Below are 13,974 nucleotides of genomic sequence, written 5' to 3'. Positions count from 1 at the left end.
ATGAGTGATACCTGGCGTATGGCAGTTCAGTACATCTTGAATGGTAAAGGGCCTGAATCTCTGCTGAGGTATTAGCTTATTGGGTCAACACAAGCAATTCTTTTTCTCATCTCTCTGTAAAATGGATGCAGTAGTGACCAACACGAAGGGCTTGATTTAGTATGAACATTCAGCCATCTCCGCCACTAATGAAATGACGTTTTCTTTACTCCTTTATTATATCGCACGTGAAATTGGTAAGGCTGCTATCGTTGGTCCACTTTCCTGGGAGTAAGCCCCACTAAATTCAATAGGACTTCTTTTTTTTCTTTTTCAAGGCTTTGAGCATTTTTATTTCAGATACAGCTTTTGGAGAGTCTACCAGATTGCTTTACCAGTACTGACTGTACAAATTTACACTAATGTTAAATCATAAAGGGTAAAGGGACCCCTGACAATTAAGTCCAGCCGTGAACGACTCTGGGGTTGTGGCGCTCATCTCGCTTTATTGGCTGAGAGACCTGGCATTTGTCCTCTTCCGCAGACAGTTTTTCCAGGTCATGTGGCCAGCATGACTAAGCCGCTTCTGGCGAAACCAGAGCAGCCCACGGAAACGCCACTTACCTTCCCGCCTTAGCGGTACCTATTTATCTACTTGCACTTCGTGCTTTCGAACTGCTAGGTTGGCAGGAGCTGGAACCAAGCAACAGCAGCTCACCCTGTCACGGGGATTCGAACTGCCAACCTTTTGATCGGCAAGCCCAAACGGCACAGTGGTTTAACCCACAGCACCACCAGCATCCCTCTGTTAAAGCATAATAGCAGCCAATAGAATTTTAGGCTGAATTCAATAGGACTTCTGTTAGAACTGGGTTGAAAATAAATAAGAAATTGTTCTTTTAGAGATAGGGCTAGCTGTGCATTTGATTCCCCCAGTCTTCCTGCTGTTCCGTTTCCAGTCATTGTGGTAGCAGCGAAAATTGCAAGGCAGCGGAATATAACCGGAATACGTTTCTGTGTTGTGGTGGTGTGTTTGTTTAACCTATTTTTGAATTGAATTCCATAGGCTAGGATCTTGAAGGCCCCCAGGGAGAGGGGGGGGCACAGAAGCTAGTGGGCCCCTAATACCTTTGAGATTCTCTTTTTCAGATCCCTACTTTCCCATCGCCCTCATCCTGATGTGGATTCAGAAGGGAAGAGGATGGGTGGGTTGCCTGCCGCACTTCCTTCCTGCCATTGAGCCCAGGCAAAGAAAGGAAAGCTGGACTTAACAAACATGTGTTTATATGTGGCTTGCTGTAATTATAGATTTTCCCTAATTTTGTGCGCTGCTGCTGGCTACCCTGGGCTCTTCTTCTTTTTTTTTAAAAAAAGAAAACATTACGGGATTGACTTTGAGAAAGTGAAAGAAATAAACAAATGCTGTGGTCTTCCTCACTGTAGATCTGGGTCCTTGAGGGTGGGAGGAATTGTCTAAATGTCCCCAATCTTTTCCACAGCTCGGTAGGATCTTAAAGTTAAAGCAAAGGTCCGAAACAGCGTTGTCCAGGAGAGCAGGAAAAATATAACACTCTATGCTGTTTCCTCTCCCTGCTGAGATTTTAAAAAAATGAGAAACAGCAAAACCTGACGTTGTGCAAACAAACGGGTATCTTTGTTTTTTCAGGAGGGCATTCTTGATAGCGAAGGTAGTCCGAACCCCTCCAGTCGTCTTGGCTTATCAAGCAAGGGAGATGCATTCCAGAGAGCTGCTCCCTTTTTATGTCACAGCTGGCTGAATGCCTGCGCTTGCAATTCCGCAGCTTGCAAAAGAACAGCCCCTTTGGCCGCTGCTGCAGCTGCTGGAATGAGAGAATTCCTTCTCCCCTGAGCAAGAACTCCTGCCTCCATTGCTTTGGGACTAGGGTGAGAAAACAAAACATGTGAGTCTCTCTCTCTCCCTCCCTCCCTGTTCTTCCTGGGAGCCCAAAGATGACAGGCTGGGCTTGCGAAGCCCACCCTGCACTCTGCTGCTACACCCTCTGGGGACTTTGGAATATCCTCCTCTGTGAAGCATGATTCTTTCAGCCACCAGCGTTCCCACATGTCGCTGAAGGGGTTCAACTCATGGGCCTGCGCTTCTATCGGCCAGATGTTTAGCACCTCCAAGATGTTCAGCTGGCACCAGTCGTTCTCCATCAGCGCTCCGTGGAAGAAAGGTAAGCGGCTGGAATCGACGGGAGCGTTTTTGTGGGCTTTTGGAGACCGGGGAGAATTTGGGCCAGCAAGTTAGGACGGCAGCGGAAATGTAAGAGGCAGGATTTGGGGCAGAGTGTACTTGGACTTGTGGAGACCATCTCCCCTTGGGTGGGTTTCATGGGATTCCAGATGTTGGGCAAAGACCACCTGTTCTGAATGCTAAATCTGAATGCAGGAAAACAGAAGAACATAGAAACATAGAATTGCAAGCACTATCTTAGGTGGCAGAGCTAAAACCCTCAATTTTGGAGGAGATCCCTGGAACAAGGATGTGGGTCAGTCACGTTTGCCCAGATCTGAACGTAAAAGCTCACTACCCAACTCTGCTTAAATGGTTTACCCAATAAAAGGTGTGGTCTGAAGCACATTGGGTCTCATCTTTGGGATTCAAGATCCCCGATTTCAGATCGTGATCTCCCCTTTAAAAATGTTTCACCTGGATTTTCGAATGCTGAGGAAAGTGAAATTCCCGGATTGCTCCCTCGTTGCTTTCCTAGTCACCACTAATTACTCTGACTTTTCCACAACCCAAGGCTGCCTGCTGGGACATTTCAAACTTGTGTTCTGGGCTTATAACTTGGTCATAAAACTATGAATATACATGAAAGCAGATAACTGAGCTAGTGAACTGGGATCAGGTTTTATTTTAGAATAGAGAGTGGGTTAGAAAAAACAAAATAATTGGAAAAGGAAAAACACACAAGCAGATATACTTCATAGTATATATAAGGAGAATATTATAGTTTAGAGGGAAACGTGAGATTCCCAATCCCTTCTTCTCATAGCAACAATGCAGTGTGAAGGAGAATTCTGCAAAGGAGAATCAGTGGGCAGGAACCCCACAATAAACAGGCATCAGTTGTTCAGTTTATTTTAGTTTCTTATAGGACAGCAGCTCTTTCTGCCTGTGAATGGTCTCAGGACCAGAATGTTTTCCCCCCTAGTTTACGGCGCAATTCTGAAATCCCGTGGTGATGACATTGGCCACGGCTAGAAAAAATGGTACATTTCCAACTGACTACAGGATACGAGTTAACTCAACTCAACGAACCTTTAAGAATTTAGCAGGGGCCAGAGTAAGCGAAGGTACAACTTCAGCCTTCTCATCAGCCTGGGTCTGGGGCACAAATCATTTTTTCCAAATGGAAAAAAAAAAACACTGAGTCCCAGAGCATTGAGGAGGTCCAGCATAAATGTGTGTTGAGTCATCTATGCATGGGGAGGCAAATTCTGGGTAGAAAGTTTCCTGCATTGCTGAGGGTTAGACTACATGACCCTTGTTGTCCTTTCAAAGTCCACAATGTTATGATTCTGTGAAGGGTGCCACAACCATAGCTGTGCATTTCGTAAATACTCTGGGGCCATGGCCAGTCCAGAGAGGAAGAATCTGAACTGGAAGCAGCAATGCAAGCACCAGATAACTATTTGAAAATAAAGTCTCCTTCGAGGCTGTGGAGGTGAACTAATCCCCAGTGTAGAAGGCTGTTGGCAAAAGTTAGCATTCTAAACTTCCTTCACGTAATAAGGGCACGCCAGACTGAAGCGATGATGTCCAGCTCTGAGAAGTTCTGGAGGTTGTTTTACACAGGGACAGAAACCCAAATGTGGGGCTGTACTGAGACCAAGAAGAAGAAGAAGGCATGGCCTCTTTCTCCATCCTTCTCCTTTTTCTCCCTGGACTGAATAAATCGTACCCCTCTATTCTGCTTTGTTCAGACAGCACCTGGAACCCATTGTATGAGATCCCTTCCAGTTCTTCAATTTTGACAGGGACCTGGCTTCTTTTGCTATGTAAAATACCATGCATATTGACGGCGTTTTATAAATAAGTGGATATTTCCTATACCAGTTTTGTCATCCAGATTTAGCACATTTGTCTTCCATCATATCCCATGAATGAAACACAGACCCTCCAAGTGTCCCTATTTTCCAGGGACTGGTCCCATATTTGCAGAAGCTGTCCCTGTTTTTGATTCGATCCCACAATGTCCCGCTTTTCCTCAGGACGTCCCTATTTTCATCAGAGAAATGTTGGAGGGTGTGGAGTTATACGACCCCCGAGCCAAGGAGATAAGGGACTCTACAACCTTAAGAAGACATCTGAAGGCAGCCCTGTATAGGGAAGCTTTTTAATGTTTAATGTTTTGTTATGTTTTTATATATGTTGGAAGCCACCCAGAGTGGCTGGGCAACCCTGTAAGATGGGTGGGGGTATAAATAATACATTGATGATGCTGATGGGATAGTAAAGGTAAAGGGACCCCTGATCATTAGGTCCAGTCGTGACTGACTCTGGGGTTGCAGCGCTCATCTCGCTTTATTGGCCGAGGGAGCCGGTGTACAGCTTCCAGGTCATGTGGCTAGCATGACTAAGCTGCTCCTGGCAAACCAGAGCAGCACACGGAAACGCCGTTTACCTTCCCGCCGGAGCGGTACCTATTTATCTACTTGCACTTTGACGTGCTTTTGAACTGCTAGGTTGGCAGGAGCAGGGACCGAGCAATGGGAGCTCACCCCGTTGCGAGGATTCAAACCGCCAACCTTCTGATCGGCAAGTCCTAGGCTCTGTGGTTTAACTCACAGCCCTCCCGCGCCCCACTATGGGATAGGATAGGATGGATGGGATAGGATGTCCCTATTTTCACCAGAGAAATGTTGGAGGCTATGGAAGCATCATTAACATTTCTGTTTTACTGTTGGGAGATCAAAGTGTGAAACATGGGGGATCACTTGCTCAGTGTGTCTACAACGGAGGACCACTTCACACATGGCATGCTTAGCAAGGTGTATGCCTAAAAATGCAATGTTTGTGCATGGCAGTTGCTTGCTGGATGGAGCCAGCTCTTCTGTTGGATAAGGTTGACCAGCGGCCTATATGAGGATCCGAGCCATGGGCCTCTTAGAGCAGCGTTCTCAGGGGTGTCTGATTACTTAGTTCCCTTTCCCACCGCACGAGACAGGAGCCATCAGAGAAGTGGAAAATGTCCATTGTTTCAGAAAGGAAATGGCTATTTTCTTGGAGATGGCGGAAAATGCAGATGTCACCATGTGTTTAAAATAAGACTCATGAGGTGAAAAGTTTTGTGTTGTGTGCTGAGGGAAGGACCACCTATGGTGCCCTGGGAAGGAGAAGGCGGGGAACGAAGAACCCTAATCCTCAAATCCACATTTATAAATACCCAACCTGTTGTCTTTCTTGCAAGTCTTTATCTAATGTTATGAGGTTTTGGAGATAATTGTAGGATCCATTGTGGTCCAAAACAAAAACACCTTGATTTCAAAGTAAATTAAAAACAGTCAATATTATCAACGAAAAAACAAGATTGCCTTCCTGTTTAATATCAGTCACAGAGCTCCCTGACTGAATCCCCCCCCCCCAAAAAAAAACCCCACAGCCATGGAAAATGGATCCACACTGCTCCTTATAGCAGTTTTTCTTCTGTTGATTCATATCCATCCACTGGTGCAGAGATTCAATCTAGATGTCTAAGTTAGAACTCCGTTCCCTAATGTGCTACCTTTCCACAGACAGGGAGTTTGAGATATGGGAGAATATTCAATACTTGTGACTTCTGTGATGCAATTCCAAGATAAGAGATGCAGAAATTCCATGCATAACCTGGGCCTGTTTTTTTCCTCCACCTTTGTCTTGACTGGCTAGTGAGGAGGTTGGCTGTTAGCATGCGTCAAGATCATTGCCCTGCTCCCTGAATATTTACAGCCGGTCTCTGCATAATATGTCAGCCTGTGGGCAGAGAATCTTACAAATTAAACATTACAGGAGGTCAAGGAAGTCATGAATCTCCCTATAATTGGATTGTATTACATAGCTATGAGATGACCTTAAGGATGGAAATACTCTGCAGTGGTGTAGCTTGTGGGGAACCAGGGTGCATGGCCCTGGGCACAAAATTATGAGGGGGCACAACCAGACACCACCCACGACAGGCTCCCTGCTGAGCTCCTGCCGCCTTTCAGAGAGATCTGGATTGGCTCCCAGTACGTTTCCGAGCACAATTCAAAGTGTTGGTGCTGACCGTTAAAGCCCTAAACTGCCTCGGTCCAGTATATCTGAAGGAGCGTCTCCACCCCCATCATTCAGCCCGGACACTGAGATCCAGCGCTGAGGGCTTTCTGGCGGTTCCCTCATTGCGAAAAATGAGGTTGCAGGGAACCAGACAGAGGGCCTTCTCGGTAGTGGCGCCCACCCTATGGAACACCCTCCCTTCAGATGTGAAGGAAATAAGCAGCTAACCTATCTTTAAAAGACATCTGAAGGCAGCCCTGTTCAGGGAAGTCTGTAATATTTAACGCTGTACTGTTTTTAACACTTGATTGGGAGCCGCTCAGAGTGGCTAGGGAAACTCAGCCAAATGGGTGGTGTATAAATAATAAATTATTATTATTATTATTATTATTATTATTATTATTATTATTACTCCATAGCTGCGGGGGATGGGGGGGGACAAGCCATACTGAGGCTGGGCCATCAACCTATGGGGCTGAGGTGTGCCTTCTTTCCCAGTGCCTGCAAGCATCTTGCCCCTAGGCTGGCTGAAAGGCACTGGTTCTCATGGCCTGTGAAGTGGCGAGGAAGCAGCAGGTGGGGACCGGAGAGTGAGGGCACCGGTGGGAGTGGTGGCCAAGGCCCAGGCCAAGGAGAAGGAGGCTGCTTCTGCAGAGATGGAGGCCGAGGCCAAGCCATGGTCACTGCGGGCAGTGCATCCACTCTGCGTTCTTGATGCGGCCATGACTGGCAGACAATGTTAGGGCATGCAAGGGCAGCCCTGAGCTCTCCCACACCAATGCCCGCCAGAATGCCACTCCCACACCCCGCTACCCACAAGGGTTCCAGCCTGGTTGAGGGGGAGGGGGCTGCCGCCACCCACCAAGGAGGGAGGGAGGCAGGAAAGGGCCCAAAGGAGGAAGGCGCCCCCCGGCACCTGCCTCAACCCCAGCTGCCCAGCCCACCAAGGCAGCGCAACCTTTGCCCCGCCCCATGCGCCGGCAACCCACGGTATGCCACTGATACTTTATGGCTGTCCTATCTCTCTTTTTTAGGCAAAAGGACCCCGCTAGCTGACAGCAGGGTGGTTCTGACCAATATGAAGATAATAAGCAACGATAAAAATCAAAGCGAAGGGCTAAGACCAGACCCTCCAACCACCTCCGACTCTGCAGCAGAACCTGGTCCTCCTGAATCAAGCATCGCCCCAGAGCGCCCAGCAAGTTCAGCCATCATATGTGAGGCGCCAGTGAAAGCCGAGTGCATTACTACGCTCCCTGGCCTTGACACATTAACGCCGAAGCACCAGGTGCTGAGATTAGCCAAGTTTGAATCGGAAGACTCTGGTGTGGAGTTGCCGAGCGGGGCCAACTCTCCCTCGACACCCAAGGGCTCCGAGAAAAGCTTTGTGCTCCACAGCAGAGATCCTTCTTGTGACTCTGGGGTGCTGAGCGCCTCTTCCTCTCCAGCAGCTGACCACACAATCGCGAGAGTGTGCAAAGACGCTGTAGATGCTTGTCTGTGCGTGTCGGATGGCAAACCGGCAGCGGGACACCGCGCAGGGCAGTCTCCTGAAGTCTGCTTGGAGGATGGCACTGATTGCCCAGAGGGAGGAAATCCTGAACCGTCTTTTTTGGGTGGCAGCCAAGGAGAGCGTGTGGAAGAGAAAACCAGCAGATCCCCGCTCCCCACTCAACCTCCAGAAGAAGAGAAAAGACCTGGTGATGGTTACGGAAAAGACAACTTTGAAGAGATGCTCCTTAAGGGACACCCCTTGAGAAAATACCCCACAAGTGACAGTTTGGATGAGTACATGGACGAATGCTGTAGGCTGAGCAAGGTAAGATTCCTCTTCGGATGAAATGCCCAGACTCTTCTTCAATTAGTTATTGCGGAACAAAAGGCACCTTTTTGGCAAGTGAAATGCCCATTTCCTTGGACGGTGTTCTTTCACTTACAGTATTTTTTGCTCTGTAAGACTCACTTTTTTCCTCCTAAAAAGTAAGGGGAAATGTGTGTGCGTCTTATGGAGCGAATGCAGGCTGCGCAGCTATCCCAGAAGCCAGAACAGCAAGAGGGATCACTGCTTTCACTGCGCAGCGAACCCTCTTGTTCTCCTGGATTCTGAGATTCAGAATGTTTTTTTTCTTGTTTTCCTCCTCCAAAAACTAGGTGCGTCTTATGGTCTGGTGTGTCTTATAGAGTGAAAAATACGGTAACTGCACAATCTTAACCAACTCTACTCAGTCCTATTGAATTAAATGGGGTTTACTCCCAGTTGTGGTGTTAGAATTGCAGCTCTGGTGGTTGATTGTTCTGAGTTGTCTGTTCTCTATTCCAGTTTCCACACACTGTGTTGGTTTCCTAATAGAGGCTGTACGAGTGTGTTTTGTTGTGAGCTGTTTATGTGATTTCCAGATAGCTGTTTCTGAATGGAGGGCTGGAAGTTCTCCAGAATAACTGCAGAATACAGTGGTACCTCAGGTTACATACACTTCAGGTTACAGACGCTTCAGTTTACAGACTCCGCTAACCTAGAAATAGTACCTCAGGTTAAGAACTTTGCTTCAGGATGAGAACAGAAATTGTGCTCCGGCGGCACGGCAGCAGCAGGAGGCACCATTGGCTAAAGTGGTGCTTCAGGTTAAGAACAGTTTCAGGTTAAGAATGGACCTCTGAAACGAATTATGTACTTAACCCGAGGTACCACTGTAATCTACTGAAAGATACCAGTGCAACTGCAATCGGCTTTCCACACTAAGCATTCTTCTAGAACACCTATTTATTGAGCATTCATCCTGAACTGGGAGCAACCCAGCCAGATGGGCAGGGAATAATAATAATAATAATAATAATAATAATAATAATAATAATAATATCTGTTTGCATGAAGCTTATGTTCTAGAGCAGTGTTTCCCAGTGTGGGCACACACCCAGCAGGAGCAGGGACCGAGCAACGGGAGCTCACCCCGTTGCGGGGATTCAAACCGCCGACCTTCCGATCGGCAAGCCCTAGGCTCTGTGGTTTAACCCACAGCGCCACCCGCGTCCAACAAGCAGTTTAGGAAGCAATTAATTAAGGGGCTGCTGGGATGGAGAGCCAAGAAAATAGAAATTTGATTTGTGTGGCGGTTTACTGTGTTGAAGTGTTTGATTAAGTTGAATATGAGGATTAAAAGGAAGGAAACGTCAAGGGAAAGGACTTGTGTATTGGAACAGGAAATCATAGCATCATAGCATTGTAGCATTTGAAGGGACCTGAGGATAGTCTGGTCCAACTCCCTGGAATGCAGGAATATGCAGGTGGCCCTTGCGGGAATTGAACCTGCAACCTTGGCATTATCAGCACTATGCTGTCTAACCAACTGAGCTAATCCAAACTCTCCAGGTAGGGCCATTTCACTCAGGCAGAAAGCACTCTATGAAAGCAAGCACTCTGTGAAAGAAAAGGGTGTCGGCATTTTATTACACGTGGCTTCTGGGATGCAGGTGGCGCTGTGGTCTAAACCACTGAGCCTCTTGGGCTTGCCGATCTGAAGGTCGGCGGTTTGAATCCCTGTGATGGAGTGAGCTCCCGTTGCTCTGTCCCTGCTCCTGCCAACCTAGCAGTCCGAAAGCATGCCAGTACAAGTAGATAAATAGGTACCGCTGTGGCGGGAAGGTAAATGGTGTTTCTGTGCGCTCTGGTTTCCGTCAAGGTGTTCTGTTGTGCCAGAAGCAGTTTAGTCATGCTGGCCATATGTCCTGGAAAGCTGTCTGTGGAGAAACACCAGCTCCTTTGGCTTGAAAGCAAGATGAGCGCCGCAACCCCATAGTCGCCTTTGACTGGACTTTAACATGTGGCTCTAATGTAATGTGCACTTTACCACAAAGTTGGCTCTTGCTTAACTTTTCTGCAATACTTGCTTATTGCCCAGAATTGGTATCGTAATGTAGTTTCTATGGAAGTTTTATAGATTCATGCATCAATCCCATCAAGTTAAGTTGCTATCCTGGACGATTTCCCCACCCCTGAATATGGGTTTATTGCATAGAATGGGTATCAGAACAGTATTTGTGGACGTTTCGTGGCTTACAGCATGAATCTCAGCTAGTTATGCGTAACTAGTAGATTTGGTTGGTTCATTTAGCATAGAAATTGGTTGTCCCAGGCCATTTTTCTGTAATACTGTCTACTGCATAGAATGGGTTTTTGGAACATTGGGTGGTATTCAGGCAACGTTTACTCAGAGTAGACCCATTGAAATTCATGGCCACAATAGAGTTTGGCTCGTGAATTTCAGTGGGTCTGCTCTGAATAAAACTTAAGTTGGCTAGATTTGATTTCCACTGACTTTTTATTCCCATGGAAGTCAGTTTCAGCTACTCAGGTAAGGCATGAATCTGGTTGGTTTCTCTAGCTCAGCAGTTGGCACTCTGGGCTGTTTGGTTCTGGGTGTGAAGTGGTTAATAAAAGTATAATACCAGAATGGTTTTGGGTGTAAAATATTGTGTCCAAATGGGAAGAAGGCTCAGATCCAGGGGAGTGGTGGTGGGACAACGATGAGTGGTCAGAGGGAGAAGAGGGAGAGGACTTGGGAGAAGGAGGTGTTGGAAGCTGAAGAGATAACAGAGCTCAGTTGGGAGAGTCTGTGGCAAAGAGAAGCCAGAATCAGAGGCAGAGATGAGTCAGGATGCTGAAGAGTCACGGGTTACTCCCCTTCCTGCTGCAACAAATTCCCTTCCCAGCTGGTCTCCCAGAACCAGGAGGGGCATGAAAAGGGGTGGAGGAGAGTTGGGCTTCATGCAGGCGCAGTCTCAAATTGCTTGGATAAAGCACTGGACAGGAGGGGGCTCAGACAGCCATGGGGAAGCGGGGACTTTCAGCAACTGATCCATGGGGCAAGAGCTACTGCGGATACAGCCGCTGGTACTCATTAGGCCTGATGCTCAGCCCAGCCTGTGACGATCGCGTTCTTACGTATAAAGAATTGACTCCGATTTTGAGTGATCTTTGTGATTTCCTGCAGACGTGCTCTGTGGCACAACCCATCTCGCTGTTTTTGAAACAAGTTTTATTTATAAAGGGGCCGTTGCTTTTCTGTTCTGGCACTTCCAGCTTCCCAGTTTGAATTCACAGGGCTGTGAAGTTTCAGTGTATCAGTGCTGGCAAATTTCCAGTTCTAAACACATTTCTTGATGTAAAAATAAAAGTGACTCAAAGCTGCACACACACACACACAAAATGCATAGCTGTGTGATAGTCAGGCCAATGTTTTAGGGTGGCCCTGGGGACCTTCAGATCTCCTGCCCCTTCCCTCATTTTTAACCTCTCTCTCTCTCTCTCTCTCTCTCTCTCTCTCTCTCTCTAACTTTGCTTGCAGCCCTGCTGGGCATGCTGCAAATCACAGTGCTGGAGAGAACCACAGCAAGCTCGCCTTTTTAATTTGCATCCATACACATAAATGACCATATACACATTTATCCATGCACATAAATGACCATATACACATTTGTGCTGTGGGCTTGTGCCCTGAGTCTTTAAAGTCCCCCGATTGTAGCCAGTGCTGGATTTAGGGCGCTGATCGGAGGGGGCGCAAACTTGAGAAGACCCATTTGGGGGTGCCAAATTTTTGCCTTGCTCAGGGTGGTGTTAAGTTGTGGGTGAACATATCAGACGACACAGCGATTCTTCAAACAGCTCTTGTTTATTCACAGGCCAGGACAGAACTGAACTGAAGGGTTCAGCCAGCCTGCTTATATAGAGCTCCACTAGAACGCAACAGTAACCATTTTCTGTAACTATCCAATCACTGAATGTCACTTTCAATCCCTTATTTGCATATGTGGACCTGAGTGAAAACTATCTACAGTATCCTCCTGCTGGCCCAGGGTGAGAACTTCAGTACATAACAGGTGGCATATTACCACAGATTACCAAAGTCTGCCCCTGGTTGTAGCAGCACAGGCTACACATGCAAATTACGGTTACCTACCATGGTGCAATTTCATTTTTCTTTTCTTTTGAGAAGCTCTGTGTATTACATTGCCTATTCTGAGTAACTGAAGCACAGTATCAATTTGCTATTCCAAATCTAGATATTATAATAGTTGTTGAACCTCTTTGCCTACATGGGCAACACCTTTTGCATGGACTTAACTGCATCAACGGGAGCAGTAAATTTCTGTTTCAATGGAGCATCTCCCAAGGACTATATAATATTTTATTATAATAATTTATTATTTATACCCCGCCCATCTGGCTGGGTTTCCCCTAGACTTAACTGAGCCACAGTCAAGCTGGTTAGGGTTGAGGATTCCTTGCGGATGTCAGTATAGGAGCAGTAGGTAGGTTGCAACTTTTTCTGGAAACATCATGTGTTTGAACCCAAAATACCTAACATTTGTGGGGTGCTTTCTTCCTCATTGTAGGTGAATCAAGGAAATGCCAAGGCCCACGGCTCAGGCCTGGGTTACCTGGCACACATCTGCCAACTTATTGAAAAAATTGGGCAGCTACAGGAGCACAACCTGAGATTACAGAAGCAAGTCAGCAGCCTGCAGAAGGAGCAGAAAGCAAACCAGCTAACAGAGGTAAGAAGAAAGGGCACAGGACTCCTTTTCGCCAGGTTGTAGATATGGCTCCCCTGCTATGCCAGCTGAACCTCTGCTTCTCCCTGTGCCCACCCAGGCAGAGGGGTGAAACTCTCTGCTCAAAAGCAAACATGGCAGGAAAAACAGACAGAAGGCCCCACCACAGACCATAAACCAGAGATGGTACTAGTGTTTGGGTGTGGTTTTTCCCCTCAGCGGGAGAGAAGTTCTTTCCTCCGCATCTGGGAGTGATGTAAACTTCTGTCGTCCACCAGGTCTTTGCCTGAGTGAGTTCAGGATTTGATGTCAGTGTATGCCCCCATCCCAGCCACAATTCAACCCTTTTTTGTCCTGTTCTGCCGCGATAATTCTGCCAGCAGAACAGCTCTATTAGGCCTGGGATGGATCTCAAGATCCTCTGGCATGGGTGGCCCTTCCATCGCTTTCTAAATGTCCCTCAGCCAGCAAATCTCTGCAAGCTTGACTCCCAAATTTAATCCGAGCATCAAATCAGTTTGCTGCTTTCTGCTGTTTTGTGGTATTGGAAAGTTACCATAGAATCAAGTTGGAAGGCTCCTGCTGTCACCGGCTCAGTCTACACAAGCGAGATTATGCGTCTCTGTCAAGGTCACAGATCAGGACAGTGTTGGAGCTGAGAAAAGAATGTAACCTCTCAGCTTCCTCTTGATTAGTCATATCATTATCTCCTTCCTCAGTTTTGTCCTTTTGATGTCCATGCAGCTGGTTTTGTGCTCAGATTGTCTCCTGCCATCTCCCAAATCATCTCTTTTGTATTGTTCTAATCCAGGCATGTCCAAAGTCCAGCCAGGGGGCCAGTCGGTTTAATCCGGCCTCCGTGGCAGTTTATTTTCTGGGTTAAAATCCTAAAAAAAAACAACTTTTGGGTTAGGCCCAACAAATTCAATCTTAAAAAAAGGTCAACAACTTTGGTCGGCCCTCATGCATGTTCATTTCATCAAATTTGGTTGGACACCTCTGTATCTATCTATTCTTTTTCTCATCCTTCTGATGTCGTTTCCAGCTGCAAAATCCAGCGATTTTTACCTGTGCTCCCCACATGGGACTTGGTTTTAGGGTCACGGCTATTCTCACAAGTTTTCAGATGGCATGATGTTGTGCCTAGTGCCTATAGCGATTTTGTTCTGCAGAGAGTGTAG

General features: G+C 47.0%; 1 protein-coding gene across 4 annotated transcripts in view; it reads left to right on the top strand.

Moving 5' to 3' along the window:
• The first annotated feature begins 1,224 nt into the window (after nt 1–1,224).
• Nucleotides 1,225–13,974, top strand: part of LOC310677429 (uncharacterized protein) — a 29,430-nt gene continuing 16,680 nt past the window's right edge. The window contains exons 1-3 of one of the 4 annotated variants that reach the window (XM_083440442.1): nt 1,225–2,177; nt 7,279–8,063; nt 12,635–12,796. In XM_083440442.1, coding sequence (XP_083296568.1) covers nt 2,063–2,177; nt 7,279–8,063; nt 12,635–12,796 — 1,062 coding nt within the window. In that variant the 5' untranslated portion in view covers nt 1,225–2,062. The remainder of the gene's footprint in view (nt 2,178–7,278; nt 8,064–12,634; nt 12,797–13,974) is intronic. The other 3 variants (XM_083440445.1, XM_083440444.1, XM_083440443.1) reach the window with 3 other exon arrangements.

The sequence above is a fragment of the Podarcis tiliguerta genome (genome assembly GCF_965153285.1).
Source record: "Podarcis tiliguerta genome assembly, chromosome: 5".
In the NCBI taxonomy this organism is placed as follows: Eukaryota; Metazoa; Chordata; class Lepidosauria; order Squamata; family Lacertidae; genus Podarcis; species Podarcis tiliguerta.
This window is presented reverse-complemented; position numbering and strand designations above follow the sequence as displayed.